Source organism: Carcharhinus amblyrhynchos, chromosome 18 (genome assembly GCF_965287045.1).
Source record: "Carcharhinus amblyrhynchos chromosome 18, sCarAmb.v2.hapA, whole genome shotgun sequence".
In the NCBI taxonomy this organism is placed as follows: Eukaryota; Metazoa; Chordata; class Chondrichthyes; order Carcharhiniformes; family Carcharhinidae; genus Carcharhinus; species Carcharhinus amblyrhynchos.
The window spans coordinates 8,550,733-8,565,680 of NC_137341.1; the positions used below are offsets into that span (position 1 = coordinate 8,550,733).

Here is a 14,948-nt window from a genome sequence, read left to right on the forward strand (position 1 = left end):
ATTCCGAAGCCTCAGTAGCCCTTAGTATGTGGGTTCCAAATTAAACATGTCATAGCTTGAATGCTTTTACTCCCAACAGAAATAATGAAATTGATTTAAACACCATAATTTGAACACCTACTTATCAAAATCAGTGAAGAGGTTGACACGGAAAGTATGCTGTTTGTCTAACTTGTATCCATCTGCATTTTTCACAGCATCTACAGCACATGCTGGTGAACTGTATTCCAAGAAAATGTACCTAAAAACAAAGTTGTGAACGTTATCATAGAATACAATCATAGAAACCCTTCAGTGCAGGAGTTTGCACTGACAACAATTCCACCCAGCCCTGATCCCCGTAACCCCATCTATTTTACCTACTAATCCCTCTAACCTACAGATCCTGGGACACTAAGGGACAATTTGGCTTGGCCAATCAATCTAATCCGATTTTTGGAGAGTGGGAGGAAACCAGAACACTTGGAAGAAACTCATGCAGACACAGGGGGAACGTGCAAACCCCACACAGGCAGTGACCCAAGCCAGGAAGCTAACCCAGGTCCCTGGAGCAGCGAAGCAGCAACGCTAACCTCTGTACCACTACCCCTCCCATGTTACGGTGTTACCACAAAGTTTATTTATTATAGCTAAGTGTGAAATATTCTTATGTCTGCTCCTTGGTTAAATAACAGCCTGCAACATCAAAACTGCACACAAACAAAATACTGAAGGCAAAATTCTCTGGCCAGGCTCAAAATGTTGTTCATTCAAAGTTCAATTCGGGTGTGGAAATTTGTACTTTTTGTTTATTTAAGCATTGAGATAATGTCAAATCTCAAGGTAAAGCACAATATTATGATCCACTGCACATAAATCAAATCCATTTTAATCCGACTTGCTTATCAGTATATTTGCAGGTAGAACTCTAGATGCTACAAAATAACAGTTTCTGGTGCTTCATGAAAACCCCCCTGCCGTTCCTTGATTATGATTTTAATTCAATTTTAAAACATTCACCCTCATTTGCAAATCCTTCCATTGCCTCACTGTTCCTATCTTTCACTCTCCCACCTCCACAAACTCCTGGAAATCACAGAATCCCTACAGTGTAGAAGGAGGCCATTCAGCCCACTGAATCTGCCCCGGCCCTTTTTAAAATCTTACCCAAGCTTCATCCCCGTAACCCCACACATTTACCCCATTAATCCCCCTAACCTACGCATCTTTGGACACCAAGGGGCAATTTAGCGTGGCCAATTAACCTAACCTGCACACATACGGACTGTGGGAGGAAACCAGCACACGTGAAGGAAGTCCACACCAACATCGGGAGAACATGCAAATTCCACACATTCGCCCAAGGCCAGAATTGAACCTGGGTCCATGGTGCTGAGAGGCAGCAATGCTGACCAGTGGTGCCACCGAACCAGTATCTGCACTCACCCAATTCTAGCCTCTTGTGCATTGCTGATTTTAACAGTTCCACCATTCATGACCGCACCTTAAATTGCCTTGGCTATATCACAGAATTCCAACAGTACAGAAAGAGGCCATCTGGCCCATCGAGTCTGCACCGACCACAATCCCACCCAGGCCCTACCCCCACATCCCTACATATTTACCTGCTAATCCCTCTAACCTACACATCTCAGGACACTAAGGGGCAATTTTAGCACAGCCAATCATCCTAACCTGCACATCTTTGGACTGTGGGAAGAAACCTGAGCACCCGGAGAAAACCCACGCAGACACGAGGAGAATGTGCAAACTCCACACAGACAGTGACCCAAGCCAGGAATTGAAGACAGGTCGCTGGAGCTGTGAAGCAGCCCTGCTAATCACTGTGCTCCATGCAGAATCCCATCGATCTCTTTTTCCTCAAGGTGCTCATTAAACCTGCTGCTTTGTCCTATGTGGTTTGGTACCAAATGTTGTTTGATAATGCTCCAACGAAGCTCCGTCAAAGGTGCTTTATGAGCACGAATTGTGTTGTATCATTATACTTACAATGAAAAAGGTTGGCTTTCTAATGGCACATTGTAACACAATGACAAAAATATGGAAGATTTAATTCCTTTGGAAAAAATACCCACCATTGCATGAAATCTGATAGATTAATTAGTATTATATAATGTGATCTGGTTCAACATAGTTAGTAAAATCACCACTGCGCCAGATGACCATAGGCTGCTCTTCGCTTTGAGGAGGAGAGCTGACAGGTGATGAGTCAACCTGAGGGTGACCACTTCTCAGGCAAGGGACAAGTTTGAGAAGGCAGGGCCTTTGAGAATAACCTCAGCCAGTATGGGATTTGATGCTGTTGCCATCGCCCAGCATCACAAACCGAGCGTCCAACCAATTGAGCTAAATCAACCTCCCATAATCACACACGAACAGAAATACAACTAACATGGTTTGCGGCACAATGGAGAAATTTACATTCCTTGCAAACCTTTACTGCAAACATACCCCTTCGTCTTTCCATCTGATTCTGGGTAAAACTCATTTGTGATTTTCCCAAATTTGGAAAAGATCTTTTGGATGACATTTCGGAGTTTCTCGAGTCGATCTGGTCCAACTTGTGGTACATTATCCACGACAATAACAGAGTCTATGCCATCAGCTTCTTGGGGCTGGTCCCTTAAAATATCACCCAGCAGTTCTACAAGAAAAAAAATCAAAATCAACGTGGTAACGCTTGATTTATTTCCCCTGCTAGATAATTTGCTGTCAGAATGCAGTGTGCTCCTTCGTGCTCTGCAATATGGTGGTAAATTCCTTGTTGGAAAATGCTGCTTCATGTTTGATCATGTCAAAAGCATTAGGAAAGGCAAGTTCAGTACGACACTGGTTATTCCTTCTTAATCCCTAAAAAGTAACCTGCATCCCGATGGAAGAGCCAAGACCACAATGCATGCTATTTTGGCCAGTCTAATAGAAAATAGGTGCAATAGTAAGCAAACTCACTGTACATTACACCATATAAACTGCAAGGTAGACAGGACCATACAACTTGTGTCCACAGTCTGCAAGCACCAAAATTAAGTCTTGAGTCTCAGGGCATCAATAAAAATGGCTCCTGGTAATGACTATGGAACATTACTACGGTACAACGACACTTGTGAGATACCTTACCAGGCTATCTGTTGGTGTGGGAGGGAGGGGAAAAAGATGTTCAAAACTAAAATGAAGGGAGCCTCCCCCCAGTTTCCTTCAGGTGATCAAAACCAGGAAATGATGCTGACCGTGATCATGGGTAAATTTCACTAACAGTCAACAAATAAGGAGCATAACATCACGCATTTAGAGAAAAGTAGTAACAGGCATTGCAGCTACAAATGTATCCAATACTACATATAACGCTGAAATAATACACTTTGGGTACAGCGTTATGCTTTCTATTTTACATTACAGCAAACGCTAAAAAATGCACAACATTCTGGAAATAATTTATAGGATGGCAGCAATCTGATATTTTACTTCCAGGATATTCAGCAATAGATCACAGAATGTGAATACAAATTATCTAGTTAGCAAAGGTTAACACTGCCGTTTCAACTTGATGTTGAATTACTCAGGAGTCGGGACTTTAGAAAATAGAAACAGATTGTGTCTGCATTTAGATAGGTTTGGGAAATTGGTCCACGGTTGTCAGATGTCTTTCAGGATAGATATGAGCACTTGTACAAATATACACAACAAAATACAAATGTAGAGCAGTGTTTTAAGTAGATTCACATTAAAGGTGACGAAGAAGACACACTTGACAGCAAAGACCATTCCCAAAGACTCTGTGGAAGCTGCCACCAGACATAAAGGATGTTCAACAGCATTGCCTGAACTATTCAGTGTGAAACTAGGACAGCACTAAGGGCAAGGCTCTGGTGAGACCTCACCTCGAGTATGGTGTGCAATTTTAGTTTCCCCAACCTTGAGCTCATTGGAATGCCTCAGAAGGCACAGAATAAGACAACAAGAATAAGCCACAACCCAAGAGCTTTTAGCTACAAAAACAAACTTCATGTCCTGGGTTTGGATTTATTGCAGATGAGCAGAGGGAAAGGTTCAGAGGAGAACCAGTGTGACAACCAGATTAAAGAATGTTCCCCAGATACGCTTAAAGAGCTGAACCTCTTTATATTAGAGCAGCATAGTCTCAGAGGCTGAGGCGTAGAACATAATGAAAGACTGGACTGCGTGCATGCAAGCCTGATGATAGATTATTTCTGCTTGACAGATTGGGTCAGATGCAATGTATTTAAACTACTCAAGAAAGGGAATTGGCTGGTGTTAGAAATTCTTGTAAAGCCTTCAGTGTACATTTACAAAGATCTGCATGCTAAAAGAAAAGGCAGTTAGTTCAGTTCTTGGGTGGGGTAGAGATGGCACCCTACAGAAGACAAGTTATTCAATAGTTGACGTAAGAATGGTCAGAGTGGTCTCCTCGACTGGTTTCAATCACCTGGGGGAGTTGGAATGAAATTTTTCAGGTTTTCCCTCTATTTTTAGTTTGGGATTTTGCTGTTTTTATTTTTGGCCTTCCCAGGGGATTATTGCCTGAAGTTTTCAAGTGTGTCATCGTGATGCTTCAAGCAGCATGAATGCAGGGCTCCTAGCCTTTCCCTGTCCAACATTTAAATATCTTGGTCTGAAGATGAAAAAGTAAAAATATCAATAATATGCAAATAAGCAGTTTGTTTGAATAACAGGGTTAGGTAGAATTGAGGGACATTGATCTTAATCGGCAAAGAAAGCAGTGAGGTGGATCTTCATCATAGAAAACCGACAGAGTACGGCATTTGGCCCATTGAGTCTGCCCCGACAACAATTCCACCCAGGCCCTATCCCCATAACCCCACGTTTACCACACTAATCCCTCTAACCTACACATCCCAGGACACTAAGGGGCAATTTAGCGTCGCCAATGCATCTAACTCGCACATCTTTGGACTGCGGAAGGAAACCGGAGCACTGGAGGAAACTCACGCAGACACGAGGAGAACGTACAAACTCCACACAGACACTGACCCAAGCCAGGAATCAAGCCTGGGTCCCTGGAGCTGTGAGGCAGCAGTGCTAACCACCATGCCGTGAATTTTATCATTCATTAAAAGATTCCAGAGCTGGCATTACTTCAAGATCTTGGAAGAGTTTTGTCATGATAGCAGGTCAGACATAAACTGGCTTGTGATCTCCAGGCATGGGTGTGGACTAGACCAAAGAGAGACAGGCAGCCAGAGCAACAACTCCTACAAGCTGTCCCTAATTCAGCTCCTGCGGATAGCTATCTTAGCTGGGCCCAGGAGCAGATTCATAATGTCGCCTGACTTAACTGTTCTCCTCTGGAGCAGATGACAGAAGATCGGAACAGGGTTAGTAGTTGAGTAGCATCCTCTTCAAATTCCAAAATACAGGCTGCAACATTCACACTGTGTAAATGCGAAATATGGGCTGAGACTACATAAATTACAAACGCCATGGGAAGAGAAAAATATTTATTCTGAGCTCCAACAGGATGAGAAATATTTTATAGATGTAAATAGATTATATAGCCCAAGGATTCAGTGTAGATCACTTAGGATAGAGGTGAGGAAACATTTCTTCACCTGAGTGTGAGCCTGTGGAAGTCATTACCACAGGAAGAAGTTGATGGCAAAACATTGAACGTATTCAAGATACAGCTGGATATAGCACTTGGGGCAAATGGGACAAAAGATTACAGGGAAAAAGCAGGATTAGGCTATTGAGTCGAACGATCAGCCATGAACGTAATGAATGGCGGATCAGGCTCGAGGGGCCAAATGGCCTCCTACCTTCTATGTTTTTATAAGCACGTTTTATGACTTAAGCTATTACATTAGAAACTTATTTTTAAATACTACCTATTCTCAGATTACTGCCAATGCAAGAAGGCACAGAAGGCATTTTTCAGTTCATTGGTTTTTCTGAGCTAGTCATGCAAGGAACACATTAGCATGCAAGCACAGTAAGTATGTAAGTTAAGTATGTAAATAGCATGTTGTTCTTTTAACAAGAGGATCAGCGTATAAGAAGACAATCTTGTTGCTCCAGGGATACATGACACCTGAAAACTGTGCAGTTTTGTTCTCCATATCTAAGGAAGGATATACACGTATGGGTGACAGTACAGCAACCATTCACTAAATTGGCTCCAAGGATGAATGCAGTCCTCACAGCCTGAGTAAATTGGGCCAATACTTCCCAAAGTAAAGTCTTGGGATAAAGGGCTGATCATTTAGGACTGAGATAGGGAAAAATTTCTTCACTCAGATGGCTGTAAATCTTTGAAATTCGCTATCTCAGAGAATTGTGGATGCCCCATTGTTGAAATATATTTAAGGCGAAGAGAGAAGGATTTTTAGTCTATCCAGGGATCAAGGAATATGGAGAGCAGGTGGCCAAATGAAGCTGAGACAGATCAACCATGATTGTATCTAATGACAGTGCAGGCTAGAGAGACCACATGACTATTCCTATTGCTTATGCTCTTATTTACAGCTGGCAGCTAGTCGATTTTTTTTTCCAAACTTACAGATTGCGTGCAAAGAGCAAACCATCTTCCACTTTTGACATTAATGCCACCACCTCAAAACTATAATTTCTCAGAGCACCTAAGCTGATGCTTATTGCAGGACTGAGGGAGTCCTACATTGATGGAGGCAATGTCTTTCAGATGAGGCGGAAAAACTAGGGTTCTGTTTGCCCTCACAGATGGATGCAAAAGATGCCATGGCATTATTCAAAAACGAAACCTGGGAATTCACCCACTTTCCTGGCCAATGTTTATCCATTAACCAGTACCGCATGGTAATTTATGTAATTAGATGCTTGTTGGACTTTAGTAGTGCAAATTGGCTGCCACATTTGCTCACTAGTGACTGCACTTCATTGGCTGTAAAAAGTACTGGAACACCTCAGGATGGCTGAAAAATGCTGTACAAATGCAAATACTTAATCTTCATTATCTAGCAGCTATTAACAAGATTGGCAGAGTTAGGTTTCTGAAAGCAGATTATTGAGCCATGATATATGCCAGAGAAAAATACCTTACAAAAAGCAAGCACAATGTTACGTGCTGTCAGCAGTAACATTATCTAATGAAGCCCTCCCATAAAAGCTTGTATTCAGACCGAATCAATTTTGGTAAACTCACCCAAATCGTGAGATTTATTGACATTTTACATTGAATACAAATACAAGTAACGTATTCATTGGACCACATGATGCACTGCCTTTGTGGGAAACAGCCACCTAAAATTGCCATCGTCTCTTGAATGTTAATAACAAACATTTCCTTTTAAAATCCTGGTGCGTCTTATGGTCTGGTAAATATTGTGGAATGATACTGCATAAATGTAAGCAATAGAAGCTATTATGTATACTGGTAATCTTTCCCACCTCTTCCAAGGAACTTTCCAGTGAGTTCACTTCAAATTGCACAAGTCAGCGTCCAAAAGACGAGAATAGGAAGCCAATGAGGAAATATTGGACAAATTGAGCATGAAGGAGCTGACATTTTGGGTGAGTTATCACTTGCAATGGTTACAAAGGAAAGGATAGATGTTGTGGAAGTGGTCCATGGGACGCACAATATATAGGCTTGAAGCACAATTTAGGATTAACTATGATATCAAGGAAATAGATTGCTCGATTCAACAGAAGTTGAGGAGCAGGGAGGAGATGAAGGTGGGCATTACTTTTAGGTTGAGAACATAAGAACATAAGAAATAGGAGCAGGAGTAGGCCATCTAGCCCTTTGAGCTTGCCCCGCCATCCAATAAGACCATGGCTGATCTGAAGTGGATCAGTTCCACTTACCCGCTTTCTCCCCATAACTCTTAATTCCCCTGTCTATCAAAAACCTATCTACCCGTGACTTAAATATATTTAGCGAGGTGGCCTCCACCACTTCAAGGGGCAGAGAATTCCAGAGATTCACCACCCTTTGAGTGAAGAAGTTCCTCCTCAACTCTGATCTAAACTGCCCCCCCCCCCCCCCACCGTATCTTGAAGCTGTGCCCTCGAGTCCTGCTATCCTTTCTAAGCAGGAAGAATCTCTCTACCTCTACCCTATCCATCCCCTTCATTATCTTATACGTCACTATCACATCCCCCCTCATCGTTCTAAACTCCAACGGAGTTGAGGACAAACATGACGGTATGGATCTTTGAAATATTCATTTGGTGACTATCTGGGTTTACCCATTAATTGACACCAGGCAGCTCATCAAATACTGATGCAGGCATGGAATCAAGAGTATTGAATGTCGCCAGCACAGACAGCAATGTCAACAAGAGGAAATACATTAATAAGGGAGAATTTTTAAAAAAGTACAAAGTGGGGACGCACAGAGGCCATTGCTTTAGATGTGCTTGTTGCACAGGACAGGAGCTATGGAGCTAAGCTATGGTTATAGCTATGGAAATCAACCATAAAAGTCAGAAGACAACGACATGTCAACCACAGAAAGGAAATAGGGAGGATAATACACGAGTTGCAAAGATAGCATTTGTAACTTTTAACAAGGCAATCTCAGTGACAGACTACCAGACTGAATGGGAAACAAAGTGATTAAAGGGATACAAGTAGAGGGTGGGGATACACTGCACATTGCAATCTGAACAACATATGCAACAAATTAAAATTAATAAATTAAATCAAATATGCCTTGATGACAGGAGTAGCTAGATCACCACAAAAGAACATGTCACACAAATATTTCTATTTGCGAGAAAACAAAATACTGAAGTTGCTGGAAACCTGAAGCAAGAGACTTTCACTTTTCATGATCACCAGATATCTCATTCCATTCACAGCCAAACAGCCACCATTGTAACACTGAAAACACAGCAGCCAATTTGTACACAGCAAACTCCCACAAACAATAATGTGATGACACCCAGATAATATGTAAAAATGTTACAATGTTGACTGAGTGATAACCATTAGCCAGGACAATTGGGGTATGTCTCCTGCCCTCCTTTGAAAAGAGTGTCAGGGATGTTACATAAGAACATAAGAAATAGGAGCAGGAGTAGGCCATCTGGCCCTTCGAGCCTGCCCCGCCATTCAATAAGATCACGGCTGATCTGTCGTGGCTCAGTTCCACATTCCCGCCCTCTCCCCATAACCCTTAATCCCCTCGCTTATCAAAAACCCATCAACCCGCGTCTTAAAAATATTTAGCGAGGCAGCCTCCACCACTTCAACGGGCAGAGAATTCCAGAGATTCACCACCCTTTGAGTGAAGAAGTTCCTCCTCAACTCCGTTCTAAACCGCTCCCCCCTTTATCTTGAGGCTGTGCCCCCGAGTCCTACTGTCCTTTTTGAGCGGGAAGAGTCTCTCCACCTCTATCCTATCCATCCCATTCATCATCTTATACGTCTCAATGAGATCTCCCCTCATTCTTCTAAACTCTAACGAGTACAAGCCTAGTTTATTCACCCTCTCCTCAGAGCTCAACCCCCTCAACTCCAGTATCAGCCGAGTAAACCTCCTCTGCACTCCCTCCAAGGCCAAAATATCCTTGCGTAAGTGCGGCGACCAAAACTGCACACAGTACTCCAGCTGCGGCCTCACCAGTGCCCTATACAGCCGCAGCAAGACCTCCCTACTTTTATATTCAATCCCCCTCGCTGTGAAGGCCAGCATCCCATTAGCCTTCCTGACCACCTGCTGCACCTGCAGGCTGGGTTTTTGCGACTCATGCACAAGGACCCTGAGGTCCCTCTGCACCGACGTACCCTGTATCATAGAGGTATTAGGACATTGATTTCAAGTCCTGTCGAAAAGATGACACCTGCAATAATGGGGGTACTGCACTGCATTCAGCTTGATTTTTGTTTCCTGGAATTAGACTTGAATCTAAAAGTTTGTGACAGAAAGGGCAAGTGTGCCACAAACCGAGCCACAGCTGATTCAAACAGACGTTCTGATGAAAAATCAAACTGAAATGTTAACTACTTTTTTCCACAGATGCCGCCCAACCTTGATTAATTCCTGCATTTTCAATTTTGCTCATGCATAGTCCATAAGTCATCAGCTGTGTGGAATATCACAACAACCCAATATTCACTTCCAGTTAATGTTTCTGGTCAGGTCATTTGTCCTCCTGCATCATAAATTGATTCTATATAAAGTTCCTGTATTACTACCTGAAACCTGTTGCAAGATCACTGACATACAGAAGATTTCAAGTTTTATTTGATTTCCTATTTTTACAAAGAGAATAAGAAGTCACTAACAACTACCCACTCATGACAAAACCTAATTTTTAACATTTTATTGCAGATTTTTTCCACAATAAAGCCTAATGAACCTTTTATTTTATCTCACTGAAGATACTGTACTTTTATTAGAGTTTAAATGGATCTGATATTCCATTGCTCCACCCCCAAAGCAGGTTGCAAAAGAGTTACACTACGTTTAAAGTGAAATTATTATTATTAATTCTGCCTTTGCAATTATGTATACCACATTAGTTCGTGCAATGACAACTGAGTGCTTTCACTGCATTCAAATTGTAATTTGGCTATCTAGAATAATATTAGAACACGTCAACTGGAGGTTGACTGGAAATTAATTGAATCATATTTTCAACAAGACTGAAGTATTTTCTCTGGTTTAAATGAAAAGAATAGTTATCCCCATTTAACGGACATTATCCTGTGTATTATTTTAAAAATATTAAGTAGACACTTTATGTTGGAGCATAAATACATAAATTATCAGGAATAATTGTCAGTCTGGATAAACTGTGTGTTTCATATCAATAAGTGGAGCTTCAGGCCTGCCTGCTATGCTGCATACCCTGCCCCAGCCAGCTCCAGGCCCAGACTAGGCCTCAGGCTCCAATCACTCCTAAACGCACATGGACTCAGGCTCTGAGCCGCCGCCGCCGGTCCCTCTCCACCCGCCCCACACCAGCAATCAAACGCGAGCGCTTCCCGTCCGATCGTTTCCCTCCTTTACCATCGTCGGAGATATCGTCCACGAAATCCTCCGGGTCGCTGAAGCCTTCCTCGGGCTCCTCCAGCTCCGCCATCTCATCCTCAGCCTCCCGGGCCTCGCCGTCACTCGTCTCCTTCATTCTCTTCTCGCTCGGCGGCCGGAAAAAGAAAGAGCGAGGGGGCGGGCGGGCGGGCCGGCGAGCGAGCGAGCCCGGCGTGCGCGGGACCGGGGTAAACGTGCGCGAATCCGGGGGCAGCGTGCGCGGGACCAGGGGTAGCCAGCGCGGGCCTCGGGTAGACGTGCGCATGCGCAACTCCGCGTCGCCCTCCGCCTCCCCGGAGGGACCCGGCCGGTTGGCCTCTTCCAAATCATATGGAGGGGCGCAGCCCTTCACTTCAAGCCAGAAGCTAGAGTGAAACGGCTATTGTCAAACTATTATGCCTTTCATATTACCATTCTTAAAACACTATTCGCAAGTGAGCGGATTTCTGACTGACAATTGTGGCGGTTGTTGGATTTTTGTGCTGGGATATTCCATCGTTCCCCCTGTTGGGTGAGTTTTAGTCCAGTCGGAGGGAGGCTCTCTCATCGGTTGTCTCAGTGAAGGAGATGGCGCTGAGTGTGTTGGGTTACTGTCCTGGTTAACCAGCTCGCCACTTCAGACAGAAGGTTTTGTTTTAAAAAATAAAAAAATTCTAGTCATTTTGTGGCGGTTATTGTTGTGATGGAGCAGGAAAGTGGAGTTTATGGTCCCCTCCCTCATAGTAGGACAGGGTATCTCAGGAAAATGTCTATTTTTAATCTTGTCTTTCTCTGTAATGTAGTTTATTAATATGGAATGGTTTAGATTATATAATACAGAAATAGACTATTAGGCCCAGCTGATCTGTATCAGTGTCTATGCTGCATACCAGCTTCCTTTCCATGTCCCCACCCCAACAGTATATTCTGCTACAATCTATTCCTTTCTCCCTCATGGGCTTAACCAACTTGCTTTTAAAACCATCCATCCATGCTAATCACCTCAAGTACTCTTTGAACTGAGCTCCCCACTCTTCCTGCTCTCTCGGTAAGTTTCTCCTGAATTCTCTATTAGTGACTCTTATTTTTGACTACCCCTTCAAATCTAGAACTTTTGATTAAAACTTATCAACCTGAAATGTTAATTCTGTTTCTCCCTCCACAAATGTTACTAGATCTTCTGAGTGTTTCCAGAGTTTTCCGTTTATATTTTCAGATTTCCAACATCTGGATAGTCTTTTCCTTAATCTGCTTGTTGTCAAAGCTAATTAGCTCTTCCAGTGTGACATACATTAGACATCAAAGTAATATGTTTTCAATTCAATCTTATTATTTGCAACAATATTCTTGATTCCTATTTTGCATTTTACAGAATAGTAGGTGCATATTTGTCTTCTAGAATCTAATTTAACATTGTAATAAAAACATTTTTGCACATTTTGGGACCAAGGTATTCTGAAAAATGGAAGTTGTGAGAGTTATCTTCCTCTATCTAAATTTGGTGTTGAGATGGCCCATTACAAAACCATATTATTCTACCTCTGAAATATTGGCAACTTGCGTTCCTACCTCACTCCACAGCCCCACAGAAATCTTAATCACAGCCTTCTTCAGAACCTTTGGATATTTATGCTATTTATCTTCAATTTTTTTGCAACCCCATTCCACCCAATCTGAGGTCTGCTCCCCAAAAATACGCTGAGGCCTGTACCTTCCATTCCCCTGTTTCTGGGCTACCACTGTGTCCTCATGTTTCTATCCCCCGCTACTCACCTTGCAATCTTCCTCTTTTTTTCAAATCCTCTCATAAAACCTATCTCTTTGTCTGGAATTTTGGTCTGTTCATTCCCTCCTCCAATATCCCTTTCATTTCTCATTGCCTAACTGTGCATGTATATAAACTTTGTCTACACTAAGAACATTTGTTTAATGCCTCCTGTTACATTGCCATTTGTTTTCGTTATATATGTACACATTTTGAAAGCTCTGAAATTTAAAAGAAAGGCAACTTTTCTGCCAAAAATTCTAAACGAATGCATGCATTTCTCCCAATTAATTGGCAGTACCATTATTGGTCTCCCATTGAATCAAATTGTCTATAAATGTTTTATATTTGGCTGAAGGTATATTTGATTCTTAAATGTTCTCCATCAATCGCCCTCACCATTTTATCATTTTATTTACACAATTTAACAATGAATACAAATTACAAAAAATTAGAAAATGATGCAAATACTCAGAAGATCTGGCAGCATCTCTGGAAAGAGAAGAAGGGTTAACGATGTTTTAGGTCGATGACGCTTTGTCAAAACTGAATCATCAACCTGAAATGTCAAATCTATCTTTGTCTCCACAGTTGGTGCCAGATCTGATGAGTATTTCCAGCTCTTTCTGTTTTATTTCAATTTTTCAGACAAGCGATATTTTGCTCTTTTATTAATGAATATGAGTTGTAAAAAAAAAAGTTGATACCTCACTTGTTGAGTGTCCGGAATACATAAATATTTTGATATTTGACAAAATTGATGTGAAGAAATCACCATAATTACAAAAATATGTAAATATTTCACAATATTGAAGAGATAAATATGAATTAAATGGTATTTGACTAATTGTTTTTGAATGTGTGCTTTGAGACAATATAACTTCTGCAGTTTCAGTTAAGCAGGTATGAGCTAACAGTTGTAGTGTATTTAAAGCTGTTAGTAATATTTGAGGCATATTTGAAGACGATAAAAAGTACAAGGATTTACATTTTCTTTTTCATTTCCCAGAGAATTTCTGGTATACTTGGAGAATGGAAAGCGACTATGTGGAGCTTTTGCCCCGTGTTTGTGCAGTATTAGGAGACAGCAGGCAGTCAGTTGTAGATGATACCTGTTTGGAGAAGCTACTTGATTGTTTCCAGGCAATAACAAAAAACGGTAACTGTATAATTAGTTTTTTTAAAAAACACAATTAACTCAACCAGCATGGAATATGAAATTAATCTGATTTCTGTCATTTTCATACAATTTCTTTCCACAGACCAAGGTAAATTAGTACTGGAGAATGATGCGGTTTGAACTTTTAAAGCAATTGTCGTCTAGCCTATTGCAGCAATATTTCTTCTACCCCAATGCACCCAAATCCCCACAGCAGTCATCATGTAGAATTCCCCCTAAGTGATGTTTCTAAATTATGATAGACGTGCACCTAAGAGGAACTGGGTTAATGTTGCAAATTAATGCAAGTTCTGATCATGTTGAGTGAAAGATGGTTTTTAAGATATGGGCGGCATGGTGGCAGAGTGGTTAGCACTGCTACATCACAGTGCCAGGGACCCAGGTTCAATTCCAGCCTCAGTAACTGGCTATGTGGAGTGTATGTTCTCCCCGTGTCAGTTTGGGTTTCCTCTGGGTCCTTTGGTTTCCCCCCACAGTCCAAAGACGTGCGGGTTAGGTGGATTGGCCATGCTAAATTGACCCTTAGTGGCAGGGGGATTGGCAGGGTAAATAAGTGGGGTTACAGGGATAGGGCCTGGGTGGAATTGTGGTCAATGCAGACTCAATGGGCCAAATGGCCTCCTCCTGGACCGTGGGGATTCCATGACTATTTCTGCTTGATCCATTCACCTTCAGGTAACAAAAACAGTTCTGAATTGGTAATCGAGACATTATTTCCACAGGCAAAAGGGCAGCATGGTGGCAGAGTGGTTGGCACTGCTGCCTCGCACAGCCAGGGACCGGGGTTCAATTCTGACCTCGGGCCACTATCTGTGTGGAGTTTGCACATTCTCCCCATATCTGCGTGGGTTTCCTCTGGGTGCTCTAGTTTCCTCCCATTGTCCAAAGATGTGTAGGATAGGTGGATTGGCCATGCTTGACCCTTATGTCAGCGGGATTAATGAGGTAAATATCTCGGGTTACGGGATGCGGTCTGGATGGGATTGTTGTCGATGCAGACTCGAAAGGCTAAATGGCCTCCTTCTGT

General features: G+C 42.2%; 2 protein-coding genes across 3 annotated transcripts in view; one reads left to right on the plus strand and one right to left on the minus strand.

Annotated features, from left to right (window-relative positions):
- Nucleotides 1-11,132, minus strand: part of eif3ba (eukaryotic translation initiation factor 3, subunit Ba) — a 36,807-nt gene extending 25,675 nt beyond the window's left edge. Inside the window, exons 1-3 of the mRNA XM_080206314.1 lie at nt 10,977-11,132; nt 2,452-2,644; nt 122-241 (exon numbers count right to left, since the gene is read on the minus strand). Coding sequence (XP_080062440.1) covers nt 122-241; nt 2,452-2,644; nt 10,977-11,094 — 431 coding nt within the window. The 5' untranslated portion in view covers nt 11,095-11,132. The remainder of the gene's footprint in view (nt 1-121; nt 242-2,451; nt 2,645-10,976) is intronic.
- A 429-nt stretch (nt 11,133-11,561) lies between these two features.
- The window catches only part of brat1 (BRCA1-associated ATM activator 1), a 33,601-nt gene continuing 30,214 nt past the window's right edge, over nt 11,562-14,948 (plus strand). The window contains exons 1-2 of one of the 2 annotated variants that reach the window (XM_080206315.1): nt 11,562-11,624; nt 13,751-13,900. In XM_080206315.1, the coding sequence (XP_080062441.1) occupies nt 13,774-13,900 (127 nt within the window). In that variant the 5' untranslated portion in view covers nt 11,562-11,624; nt 13,751-13,773. Of the gene's footprint in view, nt 11,625-11,650; nt 12,025-13,750; nt 13,901-14,948 lie in introns of those variants that run through there. The other variant, XM_080206317.1, reaches the window with a different exon arrangement.